The sequence below is a fragment of the Balaenoptera acutorostrata genome, chromosome 20, assembly GCF_949987535.1.
Source record: "Balaenoptera acutorostrata chromosome 20, mBalAcu1.1, whole genome shotgun sequence".
Taxonomy (NCBI): Eukaryota; Metazoa; Chordata; class Mammalia; order Artiodactyla; family Balaenopteridae; genus Balaenoptera; species Balaenoptera acutorostrata.
This window is the reverse complement of record NC_080083.1, coordinates 9,597,063-9,618,342: the sequence shown is the minus strand read 5'-3', so window position 1 is coordinate 9,618,342 and position 21,280 is coordinate 9,597,063. Positions and strand designations below refer to the sequence as shown.

At 59.9% G+C, this 21,280-nt stretch overlaps 3 protein-coding genes across 5 annotated transcripts; all 3 read left to right on the top strand.

The window, feature by feature from the left end:
• Window positions 1-491: 491 nt before the first annotated feature.
• On the top strand, window positions 492-15,613 carry NLGN2 (neuroligin 2). Of its 3 annotated transcripts, none has more exons than XM_057536096.1 (8): window positions 492-1,195; window positions 3,630-4,330; window positions 7,841-7,891; window positions 10,026-10,175; window positions 10,349-10,534; window positions 10,657-10,849; window positions 11,231-11,827; window positions 12,629-15,613. In XM_057536096.1, the coding sequence occupies exons 2-8, from the start codon at window positions 3,874-3,876 to the stop codon at window positions 13,506-13,508; spliced, it is 2,514 nt and encodes an 837-aa protein (XP_057392079.1). In that variant the 5' UTR covers window positions 492-1,195; window positions 3,630-3,873; the 3' UTR covers window positions 13,509-15,613. The 3 variants fall into 3 exon arrangements, with proteins under 3 accessions (XP_057392079.1, XP_057392078.1, XP_057392080.1); XM_057536095.1 differs by lacking the exon at window positions 492-1,195 and adding an exon at window positions 3,229-3,311; XM_057536097.1 differs by lacking the exons at window positions 492-1,195; window positions 7,841-7,891 and adding an exon at window positions 3,229-3,311.
• Window positions 15,614-16,158: 545 nt separating this feature from the next.
• On the top strand, window positions 16,159-17,481 carry SPEM1 (spermatid maturation 1). Its single transcript, XM_057536716.1, has 3 exons — window positions 16,159-16,302; window positions 16,402-16,459; window positions 16,659-17,481. Exons 1-3 carry the CDS (start codon window positions 16,159-16,161, stop codon window positions 17,381-17,383), a joined length of 927 nt encoding a protein of 308 aa, XP_057392699.1. The 3' UTR covers window positions 17,384-17,481.
• Window positions 17,482-19,502: 2,021 nt separating this feature from the next.
• SPEM2 (SPEM family member 2) lies at window positions 19,503-21,235 on the top strand. Its single transcript, XM_057535417.1, has 3 exons — window positions 19,503-19,640; window positions 19,792-19,849; window positions 19,983-21,235. Exons 1-3 carry the CDS (start codon window positions 19,503-19,505, stop codon window positions 21,233-21,235), a joined length of 1,449 nt encoding a protein of 482 aa, XP_057391400.1.
• The last annotated feature ends 45 nt before the right edge of the window (window positions 21,236-21,280 follow it).

The following is a 21,280-nucleotide window of genomic DNA, read 5'->3' as shown; positions in this document are numbered from 1 at the left end:
GATCCCGGTCCCCTTGCGAAGTTCCGCCCCTTTCCCCACAAGCTCCTCCTTTTCAGCTTTAAACCAGACCCACTCCCAAAAAGAGGCGGCCCCACGGATAGCGAAGCCCCACCCACCACCGTCAAATCCCGCCCACTACCCAAATGGCCCCTCCTCCAGAACCGAAGGCTCCGCCTTCATACGATGCACCGCCCCTTAGAGTTCACCCCCCTCCTTCCCCCCCACCCCCGGACTAACTGCGAGAACCCGGAGGGTGGGAGATAACGGTGTGTGTGGGGGGTGTCTCCACCCCGCCCTGCTGGCCTGCTTCGTCCATCCGTCGGTCTGTCCACTCCCGTCCCCTTCCACCTTCTCCAATCCCCCCCCCACAGTCTGGAGGGCGGGTGGGCAGGCGGGTGCGAGCGAGGGGTGTGCGCCGCTCTCTCGGCAGGGGGCGGGGGAGGCGGCCGCGCGGTGACGCGCGGGGCTGCTGCGGCTGCTCAGCCGGCGGATCATCACTCTCTGGCTGGGATGGACGCGGGGCGGGCGGGCCCTGGCGCGCGAGGCCAGGAGTCCGGGCCTCCCGGCTGCTGAGCGTTCCCCGAAGCCTACCCCTTACCTCCGCTTTCCCTCCTAGGATCTGTGCCGACCCCAGCCCCGGGGCTCCAGACTCGGCTCCCGCCCTCCTCTGACTCCCCGGACCTCCCCCTCCCTCCCGCCCTCGGGATCGACTAGATCCCTCCCCCTCCCTGAGGATTCCGGCTGGATCCCTGCCCCTGCACCGCGGATCCTGCGCTCCCGGGTTTTGGCCCTCTGGGGATTGCCGTGGACTCCTCCTCCCGTACCCGATCCCTTAGGATCCTCCGCCTGTACCGCCTTCTGGTCCCTCGAAGCCAGCCCACGGAGCCAGTGGATCCCCAATCCAGCCCTGTCCCGTTGCCTCCTCCTCCCTCCGCCGTCCCCACTGCGGGGTTCCCTGTTCTTGGGCTCCTCCTGACCCCATCCCCTACCTCTCCTTTCCCCGGGGATCGACTGGATCCCGGCCCCGCCCCCGGGGGCTGGGGCGATCTCCCTCCCCCGCCGGGTGAGGCGCTGCGGGCGGGGGCTGGGCCTGCGGGGCCGCGGGGGCTCAGAGGCCGCCGCCCCCCTCCCGAAGCCCGTCCGCCCCCTACTCAGAGCCCTGGATGGAAGCACCACGGCCCCAGGGCTGAGCCAGGTAGGAGCTAAGCCGGGCCGGGTGGAGGGGGCTGCGTGGCGGTCCATTGGGGTCTCCCTCTCCCCATCTCTCTCCCTGCGCCTGGTTTCCCCCAGCCTGCTCTGTCTGCGTGTCTCCGCCTAGGGATGCTCTCGCCGTGTCTCTGCGTCTCGGTCTCTTTGTCTCTGCCTCTCTCCAGCCCATGAATGATCCTTTGAATGGGCCCACAGACCCCGTGTGTTCCCATCTCCCCCTCCCCCTCCTTCTCCCCTTCCCGGCCAAGCCATTTTCCCCACTGCAGGAAGAAGGGGGGGCCTATGGCCTAAGCCCCCGTCCCTCAACTCTCCCCGACCGGGGGAGTCAGGCCTGGGCAGGAATGGAGCGAATAAGGCAGAGGGATGGGGGGGGGCAAGATGTGGCAGACAGAGATGAGGAGAGCAGCGGAGAGAAAATGGGGGAGACAGAAATAGGCAAAGAGAGAGAGAAATAGAAAGGGCTTGAGAGAGAAATTTGGGGAAGGGATTTGAAGGAGACAGAAAGATGAGAAACACCAAAGAGGGAGGTGTAGAAGAGAGAGATGAGAAAAGACTGAGGGGCGAGAGACTGAAGGCAAGAGCTGGAGCAAGCTGGAAGAGGCCGTGGAAAGATGCTCTGAGGGAGCGCTATGGAGAGGAGAGAGATGGGGGGGGGGGCTCCAGTGGGAGGGAAGAAAGGAGAGAAGCTGGCAGGGAGGAGGCCAGGGGCCCAAAGTACCTTAAGGGAGGGGGCTGACAGAGGCAGACCTTGTTCGCGGGAGGCGGAGGGGGCGAGTGGGGGAGGGGTGGCAAGGCCATGGAAGCAGAGTCCAGCCTGGCATAGGCAGAGGAGAACCTGGAGGAGCCAGCCCCAAGCCCTCTCCAGGTGATGGGGGAACAGGAGCTTAAGAGGACCTGAAGAAAGGGAGGGCATGACTGGGTGTGTGTGGTAAGGATTCCTGTGTCCTCATCTCTGGAATAAATTGACACCTGCAGAGAGCCAACCGCGGGCTGGTGCCTGGCTCTGAAAACCCTGCGTCAGCAAACAGCTCTGGCGGCTGTGGGGGGGACGGCGGGGGCTTGCTGAGATGACCTGGGTGTCTGCCCCTTCAGTCCGATCTGTTCCCTTGTCCTGCTCCTGCTGCCCTGAGCACCCAGGCATCAAGGCAGCAACTGTGGGGGCTAGCAAGGGGAAGGGGAGGTGAATAGCTGGGATGGGATGAGAAGAAGCCAAGGTTTGTCCCCAGGGCATGGGTCAAAATGCCATGCATGGAAGAAGAGGTGTCTGGGGTTCAAGGCTGTTCAAAACTGTGGGAGGGGAGCCATTGGTGGGTGCTTCTGATTCCCCCTAAAGCCACCTCAGCACCCCTTCTCCCTAGCCAGAGGCCTGGTCACTAGGGCTAGGTTCTGACTGGCCAACAAGGGGCAAGAGGCAGCTCTTTTAGGGTTCTCTAGGCCCCTAGTCTCCAGCTCCCCTCAACATATATACTTCTCCCTCTATGCAAAGGCTGGGGGAAACTCTAGCATTCTGACTCATGCCTCTGCTCTCCTCCTCATGCCCTGAATGGACCCCATAACCAACCCAGCCCCTTCCCCTCTTCTTCCAGACCCCCCCCCACCCCTACTCCAGGGTTAAAGCTGCAGCCTGTTGCCGAGGTAGCATTGCATTGCGGGGCAGCATCCTGTCGCCCGGCAACCGGCTGCAGAATCAGGCACCTGTCCCTGGATTTGCCCCTCCAGCATCCCCTCCCTGTCTAGCCCCTGCCTCAAGGCACCTTAACTTCTGAGGGGAGAAATGGAGAGGGCCTGGGGTGCAGGGGTCTCCCCCACTACACAAATCCTGCTAGAATGAGATGTTGAAGGGAGGGTAAGGTGCTGGGCTTGTGCAGTCCCAAGAAAGACCCAAGTCTGGCCTGGGGTGGGAGTTCAGTGCCATGAAATTACAGCTCAGGAGTGATTAACACGTATAAACAAACCCACCACTTCCTGCTAATTAATGACTTGGTATTTTTATTTTCTCTTCCTTGTCTATCTCATCCCTTCCAGGGAGGTGGGAACTGGGACTCCTGAGTCCCTGAGGAGAACCTGCCTGGGAGGGATAAACAGCTGGAAGGGGAAGTACTGTACTGGGTCTGGGGAGCTGACCCTCCTTCCCCTCTGGCGGTCCTAGACATTTAACACATCTGGACCTCACCCCGGCCTCAGACTTTTCTATCTGGGTCCCTGCTGAGGGGAGGGGTGGCTGGGGTGGGGGGGGGAGGTGCCAAGGGGCCTGAGGATGGAAGGAGGGGGGCGACTTGGTCTGAATTCCGAGCCACTAACCACCTTTCTCTTCTGTTTCCCCATTCTTGTCTGTCTGCCCCATCCAACTTCCCTTCCCTTCTTGCACCTCTTCTCTGTACTTTTCTGTCCGTCCGTCTGTCTGTCCCTCCTCCCCGCAGGTCGGGCCTGCCTTCACCTTCTCCCACTTCCTTCCCCTTCCCCACCCCTCGCCCCCTCCATGGAGAGGAACAGACCCCTTCTCTGTCCCGTCTAACCCAGGTCCCTCCCCACCCCCCTCCTCCCTCCCTTTCCCCCACCCCCTCCTCCCTCCTGGGGCGAGGGGGGCCTCCCTCCCTCTCCCCCCCCTTCTCTCTCTCTCCGAGGGGGGGGGTCCCGGGGAGGGAGGGGGGGTCCCCGATCAGCATGTGGCTCCTGGCGCTGTGTCTGGTGGGGCTGGCGGGGGCTCAGCGCGGGGGAGGGGGTCCCAGCGGCGGCGCCCCGGGCGGCCCGGGCCTGGGTCTCGGCAGCCTCGGGGAGGAGCGCTTCCCAGTGGTGAACACGGCCTACGGGCGAGTGCGCGGCGTGCGGCGCGAGCTCAACAACGAGATCCTGGGCCCGGTCGTGCAGTTCCTGGGCGTGCCCTACGCCACGCCCCCCCTGGGCGCCCGCCGCTTCCAGCCGCCCGAGGCCCCCGCCTCGTGGCCCGGCGTGCGCAACGCCACCACCCTGCCGCCCGCCTGCCCGCAGAACCTGCACGGGGCGCTGCCCGCCATCATGCTACCCGTGTGGTTCACCGACAACCTGGAGGCGGCCGCCACCTACGTGCAGAACCAGAGCGAGGACTGCCTGTACCTCAACCTCTACGTGCCCACCGAGGACGGTAAGGGCGCGGGCACCGGGTCGGGCCCCCGGTGGACACAGCCCACAGACGTCCATGCATACCCTCAGGCGCCGGCACGCCCCGGGCCGGGAGCTGGGCCTTCGCTGGGGCCGTGAGGGGCAGTGCGTCCCTGCGGGCTCTGCGTGGCCTCCCAGGGTGGTACGGGTCCCTGCTAGGCAGTCCCAGGAACGAATCCCACAGTCAGCCCAGAAGCTCTTTGTGCGCCCAGAGAGCCGATGGTGAGGGCAGCAGGCACTAGGCTGGGCCTACCCACCCCCTGCCCACAGAGGCACACACAGAGGGGACACTGAGGGCGATCAGGTGGTGGAGGCACCCATCATCAGCTGCCTAGACAGCCACTCCGGCTCTGCCGCATCTCCTGCGCCCAGGCCTGGGCTTGTCCCCAGCCACTACCCACTTGAGCTGCACCTCCACCTCAAGGACAGCAAAGACTCCTTCTCCCCAGGCCAGAATGGGCAGACGTCCTTCTGTCACATGCAGGGCCCCTCACCTGTGCTGAGTGCCTCTTCCCCAGGATGCTCTGTCCCCTGATCCCTATACACTCCTGAAGGATCAGGGAAGCTCCTTGCCAAGGGCCCCTCCACTCACAGCACAGCCCGCCCATCCCCAGCAGAACGCCTTCCGCGGGGCTCTGAGCTGGCTCTTCTTGACAATGAACTCTCTAGTTCACTACAGCACTGCTCATAGTCGCCAGCAGCAGTTCCCCACCAGCCAGCCTTCAGCACATCGAGACCAACCAGAGTCAGTACCTTCCAGCAGCCCACGGCAGAGGGTAATCAGCAGGCCTGCAGCCACCCCGACAGACCATCCTCACAAAGAGCCCCCACGTTATCCTTCCTACTCCCCGTGTCACCACTCCAAAACACCCGACACACACAGAGACCATCCACTCTGATAACACCCGCCACAGGCCATTTTCCAACAACTTTACATATAGGCTTGGTACCCAGGAACCCCACTGTACACCCTACACACCCAACACCCGCACATCATGAACTCAAGTCCCACTACAAGACCAGGAATTTCAAATACTCAACACTCAGGTCATGTACCCAACCGACCGGCACACTGACCTTGTGCTCTAGAATCCCACGTATCAAAATTCCCAGCACTTTCACACAGCATGGACGCCAACACTTGTCTGGAATTGTGTACCCTGTCACCCATCTAGACCTGTGCTCCCCAGTATCTCTGGGTATAGATCATGTACCCTAGTAACACCCATACACAGACCTTTACCCCAGTAACCCTGCTGCTGGATCATGTGCTCCAACAGGCTACTCACACCACAGTCCCCTACGTTCTCAACACCTCTCAGACATCACTTACCCCAACTCCTGCCTAGAGGTCATCAGTATCATACCTCAGGCTGTGACAGCACAGGTGGCAACCCTACACCCTACTCACACATCAAGTACTCCAACACCTCGCTCCCTGCACCCAGAGGACATGCCAATCACAGAACACCTCATGCACCTCAACACCATCACTACCCCTCCCCGTATAAGCCACGCCCCCTAGCCACCCATACACACAATGCACAGGAGTTTCTACTCCAATCCTGTTCAGATTCCAAGCACTCTGATAGACCACTTACCCCAATACATTCCACACATCTTCCCCAATATCCCAACACCCTCTGCCTCAGAGCCGTCCACTCTACCTTCCCTTGCCCTCTCATGGACCACCTACCCCAGCGCCCTCCTACCAGTGAATCATTCACCCCAGTGCCTCCAATAGGCCACCCATCTCAATGCTCTCCACTCGTGGACTCTCCACCCACATCTTCAGGTAGAAAGCTGTCTCGCCTGCAACGCCCCACTCAGTGGGCTATTGGCTCGTCACCCCTCATGTGAAACATTCACCCAGCACTTCCCACTAATGGACTGTCCACCCCAACACCTCCACACAAATTTCCCACCCTGCCCCCACCCCACCCATGCCCACACCTTCTGTATTTTTAACCATCGCTTATTGCAGACCTGCTTGGGGCTTGACACATTCAGGTGATCTCACTGAATCTTCACACTAGCTCTGGGAGGAAGAGGTTGACTCAGGCACACACACACACACACACACACACACACACACACACACAGTCATACACACTCACACACCCGCACACTTAATATTCTCACGCGCACATATGCCCTGCTGACTTCATCCCCATCCCCATCCCTATCCTGTCAGAGAAGAACAGGCCCTGATCCTAATGGGTCCCCTTGGGGCCATCACCACCATCTGGGAGAAGCCTTGCAGAGGCTGGCCTCAGCCTTACTGACCCATCCCTCCGCATGCTGGTCCCCAGGCCACTGAGGAGAAATTGATCAGCCTGGGGGAACCCCTCAGGCCTCTGGGTTCCAGCTCTCCCTTGACTAATCCCCCAATCTGAAAGAAGCCTAGAGCCAAACTCTGAGCCCAGTCTGGGGCCTTTCCTTGACAGGGGGCACACTTTGTGCCTCCCTGCACCTCCTGGCACCTTATATGTCGGGCTGGCTCAGGGCACTGTGTTTCCTATTCCCTATTTGTGGACTGAACCCCCAATTGGGGAGGGGGGCTTTTGGCATTAGAGCAGGGGTTGGTGGGGGGCTGGCGCCCCTGGTGGGGAGTTTACCATTTGTGGGGGAGGAGAGCAGGCCTGGGTAAGGGATGAGGTTGGAGAGGGGGGTCAGAGGGAAGAGGTGGAGTGGAGGGCAAGACCTGATGACCCCTTTCCCTGCTTCACCCCACACTGGGGAGATGGGGTGAGAAGTCAGGCTTGTGAGTGCGGATGGAAGAGAAATGCTGGCTGGTGAGAGGCTGGGATGTGGGCAGGCATCCCTCGCTGACCACCCCCCCGCTGGCCAGTGGAGAGCTGACGGCTTCCAGGGGCTGTGAGCTGTGGGGACGGGCTGCCCCAGCCCCATCCTACCCTCTGCCCGCCAGATTGGTCCAGAGGGAAGCAGAGTCCTTTCTGCTGGGACCCCTCCTCTCTACAGCCTGGGGGAGCGGGCAGGTGCTTGGCTGGTCCTGAAGAGGGCCTGCGTGAGTGGTGGCGCCCCCCGCCCCGGGTGGGGCACAGCTGGCCTTGGGCTCCCAGGCTCCCTGGTTGGCTTCCCCTCCCCTCCCCCCCCCACCCCACCTCTAACACCGGTTCATTTCCAGCAATTAGCAAACACTTGGACAAGCCAAATCCTTTCCAGCCAAATCAATATGTCTTAAGACAGGCCTCAGCCCACTCAGGCGCCCCCCCCCCCAAAACCAGCCTTTTCTTTGGGGCATGACTTTTTCCAGGGAGGGGAACAAAATTTGGGTTGTAGAAACGTTTTTCTCTTTTCTTGGTTTCTTTTTCTTGCAAACAAATTTTGCTTTTTTTGGCTTATTTTTTCTGCCCCTCACCCTCCCCTTTTCTGCTTTCTCTCCTCCCCTCCCCATCCACCACCTCCCCTCGACCCCCATCTTTCCCCACAAAATTGTCCTTTTTTCTCTGTTTTGTGTTCCCGGTCTTAGGTCCGCTCACAAAAAAACGTGACGAGGCGACGCTCAATCCGCCAGACACAGGTAGATTTAAAAATCCCGCTGCTGCATGTGGTTGCTGATGAGAGGAAGTTCTCGGCCCTGCCCCTAACTAAATGCCCTCACAGCCCTCAAGGCCCCTCAGTCGTTTTCCCAACTAAAAACGAAAAAGAAAAGAAAAGAAAAATTTGTAATAATTGGAAAAAAGAATTATGAAAACTTCAAACGAAATTTGAACAATGTTGGACCCACTAGAAAACCGGCAAGAAAAGCTTAAACATGGCGAAAATAAAGTGCAAAAAGAAATTGGAATGTCAGAAAAAAAACAAAAACCAAAAGACACCAAAGAATTGGATAAAATGTTTAGCTTGACAGACATTTGGACTGTTTTGAAACTTGTGAAATATAACATTTGAAAAAACAATTTTAATTTGGAGCAAAATAACATTTGAAAAAAACAAATTTAAGTTGGCAAATTGAGGACACAATTGAAACAGCAGAAACCTGCTACAGTTTCCAAAAAAAAGCCTGTCCGATGCAGAAAACGCACATTTGAAGCAAATTAAAGAATTTGGACATTTTTGAAAACAGGGCCCAATATCTTGAAGTTTCACCACAAAATTTTGAAAAAGTGCAAAGAACTTTTTTCTTTTTTTCTTTTTTTCCAAAAATGGATCTTTTTGGTTTCTTGTTTTTTTGTTTTTTTTTTCTTTTCTTGTTGAATCTGCCCCGAGAGCTTCTTGTTTTTTGGTTGTTGTTTTTTCTTTCTTTCTTCTTTCTTGATCCTGTTTTTTGTTGTTGGTTTTGAATTCTTGTTGCCCCAGCCCCCCTTCCTGCTCCTTCCCTTTCTGACTCCCCCTCCCCCCTCGCTGGGAGTGGAGGTGCTGGGTGGGCAGGAGCGGGGAGGAGTGAGGACATTTAGGACAGGACCTCGGAGGGAAGGAGACCAGCCTGAACTGTTGGAAGACCACTGGAGGTTCAGGAACAAAGGGAAGAATAGGATTTGGGGAGGACACAGAGAGGGCACTGCCCACCTAGGAGCTCCTGGCCAAAGTCAGGTGGAAGGAGGTGTCAGAGAAGGTCCTAAGAGACAGGAGGCAGGAAGCTGTCGGGGGGGGGGGGTGGAGGGGAGTGTCTCAGTGACCTGTTGGTTGACCTTCTGCCAGGAGGGAAGTCTCTAGCGGGATGAGGGAGGCGGGCAGAGGCACTGGGGACCAGCTGTGGAGGCCCAGGCCTGGATCTTATTTGCCGAGTGCCCAGGCTGGTCAGAGATTGCAGGTGTCAAGAAAGAGGAGGGCCTGGAGGCCAGGGGTGGTACCAGCACGGGCACTGTGGCTGCATCGTGGAGGAGCTGCAGGGGCAGGGACCCTGGCAAGCCCTCTCAGACTCCCACCCTCTTCCGGAATTAGTTACCCCTCAGTCCGGTCTGTAGTGCCTCAAGAGCCTTCTACATATGGGAGTGATCATGGGATCCTTTGGGGACATGGCAAGAGAGGGGTCCAGAACTCAGGACTTAGGCCAGTTTGGGGGGTCCGAGACTAGAGCTGCACCCTGGCTTCATTAAGCAGACTCTTTCCCACCCTGCAGCCTCCTGCCACAGTAATTAGGCTGGGGGTTGCCATGGTAACTGGGGAGGTGACCTAGAAAGGAATTAGGGCGGGGAGGAGACCAAGCCCCCAGGGACCCTAGGGCCTGGCACCCCCTCACCCACAGACCAGGCTACCATGTGGAGCTGAGGCCCAAGGCCTGAGTCGAAGGAAACGCCAGGACCCTCCCAGGATCTCTAGCTCTAGTGGCAGCTTTGGGAGCTCGCTCTTCTTAGGAGCAGGAAGGAGATTTGCTGTGTGTGTGTGGGGAGGGGTTCCCCTGGGTCCAGCAGATGCCCTGAGGAGGGCCAGCCCCCACCCCTGCCTCTGCTAGGCTTCTTGGAAGGTCTGCCAGGCATGTGGAGAAGTGCTGTGGGGCACACCGGCAGGAGGTGGGGAGAGATCTTCTGCCAGGGCTAGCTGGGGAGGGAGGGAGGGGAATCCGGTCTTGCCCCCCAGGGATGGGAGTGACATGTCCCCTGAGCTCCGGGCTGGAACTCGGCAGGCCTGGGAGGTGGGCGGTGCTGCTTCTGGTCTGACTGTGTCCTTGTCCCCCATCTCCCGGCCCACCCACCCGCCCCCTCCCCATGCAGATATCCGGGACTCCGGGAAGAAGCCGGTGATGCTGTTTCTGCATGGCGGCTCCTACATGGAGGGCACCGGGAACATGTTCGATGGCTCTGTCCTGGCCGCCTACGGCAACGTCATTGTAGCCACACTCAACTACCGGCTTGGGGTGCTCGGTGAGGGTGGGCAGCCAACTCTAGGGGCTGGAGTCTGGGAGGAGGGCCTGCCGGCAGGGTTCCTCTAAACCCAGCAGAAGCAGAATGGCTTCTGGGCTGGACTGAGCTGCCCAGAAAGAGGGCAAGGGTGCTGTGACACCCCCAGGAAGCCCCCTTTCTTCCTCTACCCCCAGGTTTTCTCAGCACTGGGGACCAGGCTGCAAAAGGCAACTATGGGCTCCTGGACCAGATCCAGGCCCTGCGCTGGCTCAGTGAGAACATTGCCCACTTTGGGGGCGACCCCGAGCGCATCACCATCTTCGGATCTGGGGCAGGGGCCTCCTGTGTCAACCTTCTGATCCTCTCCCACCATTCAGAAGGTACCAGCCACCTCCTCAGCCTGTCCCTCCTGTCCCCTTTCCCACACCCCCGACCCCACCAGGTCCCCCTTCTCCTCCATCAGGCTGATACAGCCCAGCCTAAAGCCTGCCTGTCCCAGCAGGGCTGTTCCAGAAGGCCATCGCCCAGAGTGGCACTGCCATTTCTAGCTGGTCTGTCAACTACCAGCCGCTCAAGTACACGCGGCTGCTGGCGGCCAAGGTGGGCTGTGACCGGGAGGACAGCGCCGAGGCCGTGGAGTGTCTGCGCCGGAAGCCTTCTCGGGAGCTGGTGGACCAGGACGTGCAGCCCGCCCGGTATGGGGGTGGGAGAGGGCCAGGTCCAGGCCTCCATTCTCCTTGCTGGTTCCAAGGAGGTTGAGGGTGAGAGGTGCCCGCAGGCCACAGGCATGCCATTTAACCAGGAGAGGTGGGCTTCAGGCCCCTCCTGGGGCCCTGCCTTCTCCCAGAAGCCTTCCCTAAGCGGAGGTGCCTAAACAGAGCCAGTGTGCACGAAGCTCCGTGAAGTGCTTGAGGGAGGACTTCCCGTGCGGCCAAGTACCCTGAAGGGCTCAGAAGGTTTTAACTAGGGGAGAGGGGTCTTCTGAGCAGAGGACTCAGCAGGCTGTGAGCTGAGAGCAGGCCGGTGAACAGGAGAGCAGGCCGGTGAACAGGTTTTTTTGCTCCCCTTCTCCCCAGCTACCATATCGCCTTTGGGCCCGTGGTGGACGGTGACGTAGTCCCCGATGACCCTGAGATCCTCATGCAGCAGGGAGAATTCCTCAACTACGACATGCTCATCGGTGTCAACCAGGGAGAGGGCCTCAAGTTCGTGGAAGACTCAGCAGAGAGCGAGGACGGCGTGTCCGCCAGCGCCTTCGACTTCACCGTCTCCAACTTTGTGGACAACCTGTATGGCTACCCAGAGGGCAAGGATGTGCTGCGGGAGACCATCAAGTTTATGTACACGGACTGGGCCGACAGGGACAATGGCGAGATGCGGCGCAAGACCCTGCTGGCGCTCTTTACCGACCACCAGTGGGTGGCACCGGCTGTGGCCACCGCCAAGTTGCACGCTGACTACCAGTCCCCTGTCTACTTTTACACCTTCTACCACCACTGCCAGGCTGAGGGCCGGCCCGAGTGGGCAGACGCAGCGCACGGGGACGAGCTACCCTACGTCTTTGGTGTGCCCATGGTGGGCGCCACCGACCTCTTCCCCTGCAACTTCTCCAAGAATGATGTCATGCTCAGTGCCGTGGTCATGACCTACTGGACCAACTTCGCCAAGACTGGGTGAGGGCCAGAGGGGCTGGGTTGGGCATCCCTGCAGGTCAGGGCACACACCCCCTCCATCCTCAGCCCCTTCTCTCCCTCTCCTTCACACGGCCATCATTCCTCCATCAAGGCACTCTTGCCTTCTCGACTCAGACACCTGCCGGACAGCTCCTCTGTGTGTGTTGGAGATTCAGAAGAGTTGGACAGAGAGGTCCCTGTCTTTTCTGGGGGGGCGGGCTCACTTGGTGCCTTTGGCTCTGTGTCTGTCTCTCCTTCCCTCCCTTGCCCACCCAGCTCTCTCCTTCTTCTCCCAGAGCTCGGCCCTCTGTCTGAGTGCTCCCATCTGTGTATCTGAGTGTGTGTGAGGGTTTGTGTCTGTCTGTCTATTGCTGTCTCTGCCTCTCTCTCTTGAAATCCATTGATATCTCTGTTTGCTTTGATCTGGTTACCCTGTACTCGCTAGTTTCCCCCTGGCTGTCTCTCATGTCCTTTTGTGTCTCTGTTTCCATATGTCTCTATCTCATTCAGTCTCAGACTCTGCCTCTGTCACTGGTGGTCTGTCTCTGCCCTCTCTGCCCCTCTGTCCTCATCTCAGACTGTCTCTGGCAGTCTGGCTTCATCCCTATTTGTCTGTCCGTCCGTCCGTCTCTGGCAATTTCTCTGTCTCTTTGTATCCGTCTGTGTCTCTCTTCCCGTCTCCCCAGCTCTCTGCATCTCTGTCCGTCTCTCTCCCCATTCCTCCCATAGCACGCCCCCACCCCCGCCTTTCATGGGAGCCTCACCCTTACTCCTCCTTTCCCTGCCCCCCTGTGTCCACAGCGACCCCAACCAGCCGGTGCCACAGGACACCAAGTTCATCCACACCAAGCCCAACCGCTTCGAGGAGGTGGTGTGGAGCAAGTTCAACAGCAAGGAGAAGCAGTACCTGCACATCGGCTTGAAGCCGCGCGTGCGCGACAACTACCGCGCCAACAAGGTGGCCTTCTGGCTGGAGCTCGTGCCGCACCTGCACAACCTGCACACGGAGCTCTTCACCACCACCACGCGCCTCCCTCCCTACGCCACGCGCTGGCCGCCGCGCCCGCCCCCTGGTGCCCCAGGCACTCGCCGCCCGCCGCCTCCGGCCACCCTGCCGCCCGAGCCCGAGCCTGAGTCGGGCCCCCGGGCCTACGACCGCTTCCCCGGGGACTCCCGAGACTACTCCACGGAGCTCAGCGTCACCGTGGCCGTGGGCGCCTCCCTCCTCTTCCTCAACATCCTCGCCTTCGCCGCCCTCTACTACAAGCGGGACCGGCGGCAAGAGCTGCGGTGCAGGCGGCTCAGCCCCCCCGGCGGCTCAGGCTCTGGCGTGCCCGGTGGGGGCCCGGGCCCCCTGCTCCCTGCGGCCGGCCGTGAGCTGCCACCCGAGGAGGAGCTGGTGTCGCTGCAGCTGAAGCGGGGTGGGGGTGTCGGGGCGGACCCTGCGGAGGCCCTGCGCCCCACCTGCCCGCCTGACTACACCCTGGCCCTGCGCCGGGCGCCGGACGATGTGCCTCTCTTGGCCCCCGGGGCCCTGACCCTGCTGCCCAGCGGCCTGGGGCCACCCCCTCCCCCGCCGCCCCCCTCCCTCCATCCCTTTGGGCCCTTCCCCCCGCCTCCCCCCACCGTTACCAGCCACAACAACACACTCCCCCATCCCCACTCCACCACTCGGGTATAGGGGGCAGCTCGGGGAGGCCCCCCTCCCCGGCCCTCCCGGCCCGCTCAGAAGGCAGGGAGGAGGACTTGGCGACAGGCTTTTGTCGTGTGGAGCTGTCACACGTCGAGGAGCTTTAGGTGGACGTGGGTTTCCTCGCCGGGATGTGTGCGCTTCTCCGGCGCGGAGTGGCCCGTTCTCTTCTCCGGACCTGGGCCTTTGAACAACTGGGGGGGTGTTTTTTCCCCTCCGTCGTCTGGACACCCGTCTTCGATGTGTGGAGACATGGAAGTATTTTCCCACGTGGAGGTGTGCTTTCTCACGAGGGGGTGTGTTTTCCCATGTGCAGGGTGAGGTTTTTTTGCCGCCCTGGACACATGTTGGCTCCCTCAAAGAATTTCTGCGGGGATTTGTGCCCCAGAATCCTGTTCCCTCATGCCTTCTCCCACCTCCTCCCTCCTCCCACCCCCTGGAGACCCTGGAAGTGGTGTGTTCACAAACAGCGACCCTTGGCCACCGGACGACGCAGGGTGGTGCCTGGGAAGTAGCGAGGAAATCACAGCCCCCCTGCCCTGCCCCCAGCCCTCCCGCCCCGGCGAAGCATGTGTATCCCCCGTGGCACAAGTGAGGTGAAGCACGGTCTCCCCGGGCAGGCCTCGCCTTCCACAGATGACAGACACACATTCCCTGCCGCGGGGAAGGGAGGAGATCCTGCATCCCTGTGCTGCCTGGGAACTTGTCTTCCCCTGGGTCCAGGATGCATTTCTGAGTGGAAACATGTTCTTGCATGTGGATGTATGTTTTCCCATGCAGACGGCCCCTTTCTCTCCAGCACTTCCCCGCATCTTAGGGCCTCAGGCCCAGCACTTAACTTCTCACACAGCCGGTGTGAAAGGACTTCAAAGTGACAGAAGCCGAGGGGGAGGGACAAACCCTGAGGAGATGAGCAGACCCTAAGCTCTGCCCTTCCTTCCCCTCGAGTTCGGGGGGTGGGGGGCTGCGTGGCACCTGCCACCTGCCACCCACAGAGGCCGTGCATGTTTGACCACAGCCCTCACCGCGGTCTGAGGGCAGCCCTTCTTCCCTCCGTCCTCAGACCGTCGCTCATCCGTGCCAAATGGGTGAGGTGGGTTTGAGGGGCGAAGACCCCCCGAAACGTGCCAAGGATTCCTCAGTCCTGGGCCAGGGCAGGTAGGATACAGGAGAGGGGGAGGTGGCAGCTAAAGGGGTCCCACCTGCGTCCCTCTTCTCACCATGTCTCATCCCTCCCTCTCTGCCCCTGTTTTCCCTCCCCCCTTCACTGTCCCCCTCTGAAGCCATCCCTTCCTGGTCTCAAACCAGCTTCTCCCCTCAGCTGCCCACCCCCTCCTTTGACCTGCCCCCTCGTCCCTGGGCCACCAGGGCTGAAGGAAAGGAGCAGTGGAGGGGGGAGGGGAGGAGAGCAGGGGAGAAAGGCTTTCCCGGACAGGTTGGGGGAGAGAACGGGGTCAGCTGTAGTGAGGAACAGATGGAGGGGGCAGTGGGGGACGGCGCTGGGGCAGACACTAGCAGGAAAGAATTTGATTTGAAGGGATGTGTGTAAGGTGACTGCCCAAAGAGAAACGGTTTGGGCCTCTGGGGAAAGGAACAATGTCGGGAAGGGTTTCAAGGGACACCAGACGAGAAGGAGCCAATCCTTGTCTGCTGGCATTTTGTGGGTTCATTAGTGCCAAATTTGAATGGGGAGTGGAGTGCTGTCTTCCACTGACACCCAAATCCAGAATCCCTGGTCTTGGCTCCCCAGAACTTTGCCTCCTGACTGTCCCTTCTGCCCCCACCTCCACCCATGGAAACTTAGTTCTTTTCCCACCCCTTCCCCTGCCTGGTCTAGCTCCTTTCCAAACAGCCCTGCCCTCTAAATGCTAGGGACCTGGGCCCTGAACCCTGTAGACAGATGCCCCCCAAACTGGGGCATGGGCGGGGGGCTGGGGGACTCATGATTCAGCCACGGACTCCAATGCCCAGCCCCTGTCCCCAGAACAATTCCTTGACAATCCCATGTCCCCACCCCAACCCTTCGCGGCTCTGTACACATTTTTAAACCTGGCAAAAGATGAAGAGAATATTGTAAATATAAAAGTTTAACTGTTGGATTTGCCTGCTGTTATGTTGGGAGGTAGGGGTGGGGCTCTAAAGAAACAAACCTTGGAGAAGTGACTCTGCCAGTGAGGGAGGAGGAGGGGGTCCGAGCCCACAGCCCTTTCCAGTGAACAGCTCTGAGGTCAGAGAGAAAGGGGGACTGGGTGCTGGGGTGAGGTGGTCATTGGTAATGGGGTTGTTTGGGGAGTTAAGATCAGGACCAGTGTCTGTGCAGAGGTCAGAGCCTGGCGTAGAGGACCAGGCAGGGGCTGATGAGGACAGACACCGAACAGGCCAGAGGGCCTATGGGCTGGTGCAGGTGGCTGGCTACAGGAGAGACGCGCAAGGTGAAGGGTTTGGCCCCTGCTAAGCCCTGGCCCAGGCTGGAGGGTCAAACACAGGCCCAGGACTCTCCCTCTTGGCACATTGTGAGGGAGAGCCCCACATCATTGTGACCCGCTTACCCCCAGGAGCCTCTGGGACAGGAAGGCGGCTGGTGGCACTGTGGTCACAGTGGGCTGGGAGTCTAGGGGCTCCGGTGGCCCTAGGGACCCCAATGGCCATGGCTGAGCAGCCCCGGCCCGAGTGGGCCTTGTGTCACAGCCCCAGCACCAACAACTGCCAGGACCTGGGCAACTCCATCCTGTTGCTACTGGGCCTCATCATCTGCGTTAACTTTGGCATCAATACGGTGACACTGGTCAGAGTGGGGCTGGGTGGGAGGGTGCTGGCAGGATGGCTGGGGGGCAGGCCGGGTGGCCGGGGCCTGCCTGGGGTCACTGTGTCCTCCCCCACCTAGGTCTGGCACGGATTCCGTGGCTTCTTACACCACGAGTTTCGTATTATTTGTGAGAAAGGTAAGTGGAGGATGGGGAGGTTGGGGAATAGGAAAGGCAGAAACCAGGTGTTCTAGCCCTGACCCTAAGCGGGCCCCTTCCCCTCCCGCTCTCCCCGCTCAGACACCATAACTATGCAGCTTCTCTTCCTGCACCCTGCCTCTCCATCCCTGGAGGAGCCAGGCTCCCCACCAGCCTCTCACCTGCCCCCCATCCACAGAAGCTTCTAAGTTATGCTCACCTGGGAAGCAGACCCAGCCCCCGAAGCAGAGCGCCCCTGCAGTCCGCCTTCGGTGCACCATGGACCCTGTGAAAATGACTGTGTCCCCCCCACCCACTCGCCGCCGTCGCCGTCGAGACTCTTCAGCATGCCGCGCCCACCGCCCTACAGCCTGGGCCCCTGACACTGACAGTGATGACGAGAAGCCCCCGCGTCAGCAGACAACAATCTGCTCCCACAACTGGGATTGCCCCAGGGACTGGGAAGGCCTTCAGTCCACCCAGAGGTTCTGGACTCCCTGGGCCCAGGATGCTGTGGAGCCGCCTACCCAGACCATCCGCTTCCAGCAAACTGTAGAGGGAAGGCCGCTCAAAAGAGAGATGCAGTCAGAGCTGGGCCTAGAGGCCTACGTGTACCCTGTGAACCCCCCGCCCCACAGCCCTCAGGCCCTGAGCCACAGGAACAGTGGAGGGGGGCCCCAGGCAGAACAGGGGCAGTGCTCGCCAGCCCAGCCACCCATCCTGGGCCCGGCCCACGTCCCAGACATCCCCCGGCGCCACTCCTCAGGGCGCGTAGCCTATAATGCCAGAGACTTGAGGCGGCGGCTGCGGGAGCTGACCAGGGAGTTGGAGGCCCTGTCCCACTGTTACCCCCTGGCCTCTGGATCCAGCACGGCTGAGGGGACGGGAAAGGCCTGGGTATACCGTTCCCTGACAGAGAAGTGACTGGGAGAAGAATAAAAAGAAGAGAGGAGGTGGTTTGTTGTGGTGTGGGGGGTGCCAGGGCCCACACAGCACCCAGAAGCCTGGTTGCTAAGGAAATGATCTCCCTGGCAACAGGGCCTAGAGAGCCCTGAGGACCCTCATCAACTTCTTAGCCTCACCAGGCCCTGTCCTCAGCCCTTTCCCAAGCCCTTCTTGGTTCCAAGGCTCCCACCTGCCTCTACTCTGTTCTTTAGTGCCCAGGGAAGCCCCCCAAATCCCATTCCAGATCCCCAGGCAGTACTGCACTTGAGTGGAGACCCTCATCCCCATGGCCTCAGTCTCTCTGGTAGGTCCGGCTCCTACCAGAGCCCAGGTTTAGGTTGCAACTACAGGTGAGGTGTGGTCCCTCTGAAGCCCTGGTTTCTTTGGGGAGGGATGGCTGAGAGTGAGGGTACCCAGGCCCTCACAGTTCCCCAGTCAGAACCCGAAGCTCCTGTACACTCAAGAAGGCTTGGAGCGGAGGATAAAATATTGAGCACACTCGCAAGGGCTGCCTCCACACAGCCCTCTGTGACCTCACGCCTCTGATTAGCACTTCCATGTCACAAATGAGGAGACTGAGGCTCAGAGACACCAAGTGACTTATTCGTGGTCACACGGACACCAAGGATCAACCTCATGGTCTCAGACACTCCGTCCCCCTGCTCCCACAGGTAGACTCCCATTGCTACTGAGTCAGCCTGGCCCATCAGAGTCTCCTCCCACCTTCCTCAGTTTCCCATGTAAACTCATCAGAATATTGCATCCACTGGACAGCAGGGAAACCCAGGCCCTACCTACTTCTAGACGGTTGGGATCACACACACGCACACAACTTGGGAACAAGGAGCCAGGTCGAAGGGACTAGACCTCACCTTCCATACCAGATGGGTTCCTGGAATGTGAACAGATAGGCCTTTTATGAATCACCCTGCTTCTCTGTTCATTTTCATTTGACTAACGTTATTGATCATTTTAAGCTGATTCCATTAAGTGGGTCTATATTGAGCACCTGCTATGTGTTTGGAGTCTTGATGGAAAATGCCCACTGGCTGTTTCTATTTCTTTCTTTCTTTTTTTTCTTTTTGACCATGCAGTGTGGTTTGCAGGATCTTAGTTCGCCAACCAGGGATTGAACTGGGGCCCTCAGCAATGAAAGCACGGAGTCCTAATCACTGGACCTCCCGGGAACTCCCTGTTCCTCTATATCTGTTGAGATGTTCATTGTGCAAACAAAATGACTTGAGGTTCCCCCGGTACCACTTTCACAGACCCCAGCAATGAACCCGGTTTATAATAGTAGATTCCTTTTGTCATATCAACAATTACATCTATTTTGTGCTTTGTGACTTTCATGTGGTTTTCTTAAGACAGCAGCTAACCGTTTTTCAACTCGGAGGGTTGGCTCAGTGGGAGGGCAGTTGGTTAGGAAGGAGAGAAACCATGGTTGGGGGTGGTCTCTGGCAAAGGTGGCAAACCCTTGCTCTGAAGCGAAGGGGCCAGTGGGCTCAGTGACCACCAACACCTAAGGCTGCAACCCCTGGCCAGGAAGGGGTGGGTACGGTGGGTGCTAGAGGGGTTATGACAGGGAAATGGGCAGGACAAGGAGGGGATGGTGCAGTGGGGCGACCCCAGAGGGGACTCTTACTGTCACTCATCCATCTAGTCACCCTTGCTGCTGGCCCCAAGCAGGCGTGGGTGGGGAATCCCAACAGGCTACATAAGCTGCCATAATGTCTCGAACAATGAAATGGAGGAAATCCTTTATGCATGATTCAGTCCCGATGAAGACTGTCTCTCATCTGTAGCAACCATGTTTGCAAATCAAGTTAAGCATGGCCCCATGGAGACAGAAGGACAGACTGAACTCTGGGGACTAAGCTCCATGTAGTGGGGCCGAGGGCAGAGATGGCCACATAAAGGGCCAGCTGAGTGGATGAAAGATTGGCCACCTCTGCATTGTGACTCCCTGCTACGTGCCTCATTATGACCATGCTCCCTCACCTGTTGGTGGGTGACCCCAGGTCCTGGCATGAGTGCAGTGTGGGTCAGGGCCGGTGGGGGGGTGGGGCGGCCCAGGTGGCCCTAGGAGCCCCCCACCATGGAAAACCAGCTCTGGTATGACAACCTGGGGTGCTGCCATCAATACCAAGAAAGTACCCAGAATGTGGAGGACTGCCTACTCCTGCTGCTAGGCCTTGTCATTCTTGTCAACATTGGGATCAACATGGCAGCTATGGTCAGCGATGGTTGGGGACCACCAGTAGGGGTGAAGAGGGCTGAGGGTGGGAACCAGCTGCAGCCTGCACCTCCGTCTGCAGGAACGGTCTTGGCTGGGACGGGGGTGAGGGTAGAGAGCCTGGCCTTCATTTTCACACACCTCCCCCCAGATATGGCATGGGATCCAGAATGCCTTAGACAAGACCATCTATTGGATTAATCAGAAAAGTAAGTACGGAAGACAGGTAGGGGGCACCCCGCCCCCGCCATTCCCAGGGCCCTAGAAACCCAGGGCCCCAGGTTCCCAACCCTGAACTCTTCTGACAGTTGCCCTGCCCTCACGGACTCTCGCCTCCCCCAGATGAAATCTCGCAGGCTTGTGAAAGTTTTCCCAAATATCCTCCAGCCAAGGCCCGAGACGTCCACATCCACTGCACCCTGGACCCTGTGGAAGTGAAAATGGCCCGGCCCACTTGCTACTCCTCGTCCTCCTACCATCATCTCCACAACCGTAGCCGCAGCTGCAGCCGCCGCCCCTGCAGCCACCAGCGGAGACCGAAGAACCGCACACAATTCCCCTACAGCCGCTCGGTCTTCCATAGGCTGCATCGCAGCCACAGGATGTCACAGCTGCAGCTGATGCCCTCCTTTGATCGGCAGGACCCGGACTCCTACCTGGAGGAGGAGGATGACCTTTCCTTCCCACAACCCAAGTACCCGCGGGGGTGCTGGGGAGGGCTCTACCAGCGGATGGGCCTGCCCTCCAACATGGGCCTCTGGGGCCGCCAGGGTGGGATCCTGGCCAGCCTGCCACCACCCTGTCTCTACCTGTCGCCCGAGCCGCGCCGCATGCCCAAGCGTGTGGAGGCCAAGTCCGAGCTAAGGCTGCAGTCCCTCGGGGCCCCCTGCTCACCATCCCGCATCTGGGGCAACGTGGAGGCTGACCAGTTCCCCTTGTCTCCACCACCTCCCCGACGGCTGCCCCCTAACCCCTCGTGGGTCCCTGGGGGGCACAGCACTTACCCCTCAAGGGGCCAGCTCCCGTATGACTCCTGGAATCAGCGGCGGCGTGGTCTGGAAGGCTCTGAGCCTCCATCCGCTCTGGTGCCTCGGGGCTGCCGGCCCGAAGCCCGGCAGCGCAACTCCCCCCAGGCCCACAAACGGAGCCTCCCCAGCTGTGCTCACAGACAGCCCAACGGCAGCCCGCACCCCTCCACGGAACACTTGAACTATTCCCGGGATCCGCACGAGGTACGGCGCCGGGCGGCCGAATGGGCCGAGATGCTGCCCGTGCGGCGCCCTCTGACCACCTCCGCCTCCCTCACGGTGCTGGCCGAGGCCTCGGACCGGCGGGCCCCGGCTCCCAGCTCAGCCCTGCTCGTCCGCTCCTCCCAGCCCCTGCCCGACGTCCAGGCTACCGAGCACCTTCCGCCCCGGCCCACCTTCATGCCACTCAGCCGGAACCCGGGGGGCAATGCCAACTACCAGGTGTATGACAGCCTGGAGCTGAAGCGGCAAGTGCGGGAGAGCCGAGCGCGGGCCAACTCGCTGCCGCCTTCCACCTCGGCCTCGAGGCCCCCTCTGCACGGGAGCCAGACTGGGAAAATGAACTGACCAGCAGCAAACGGGGGCGGGGGCGGGGGGCGGCAGGGCATGGAG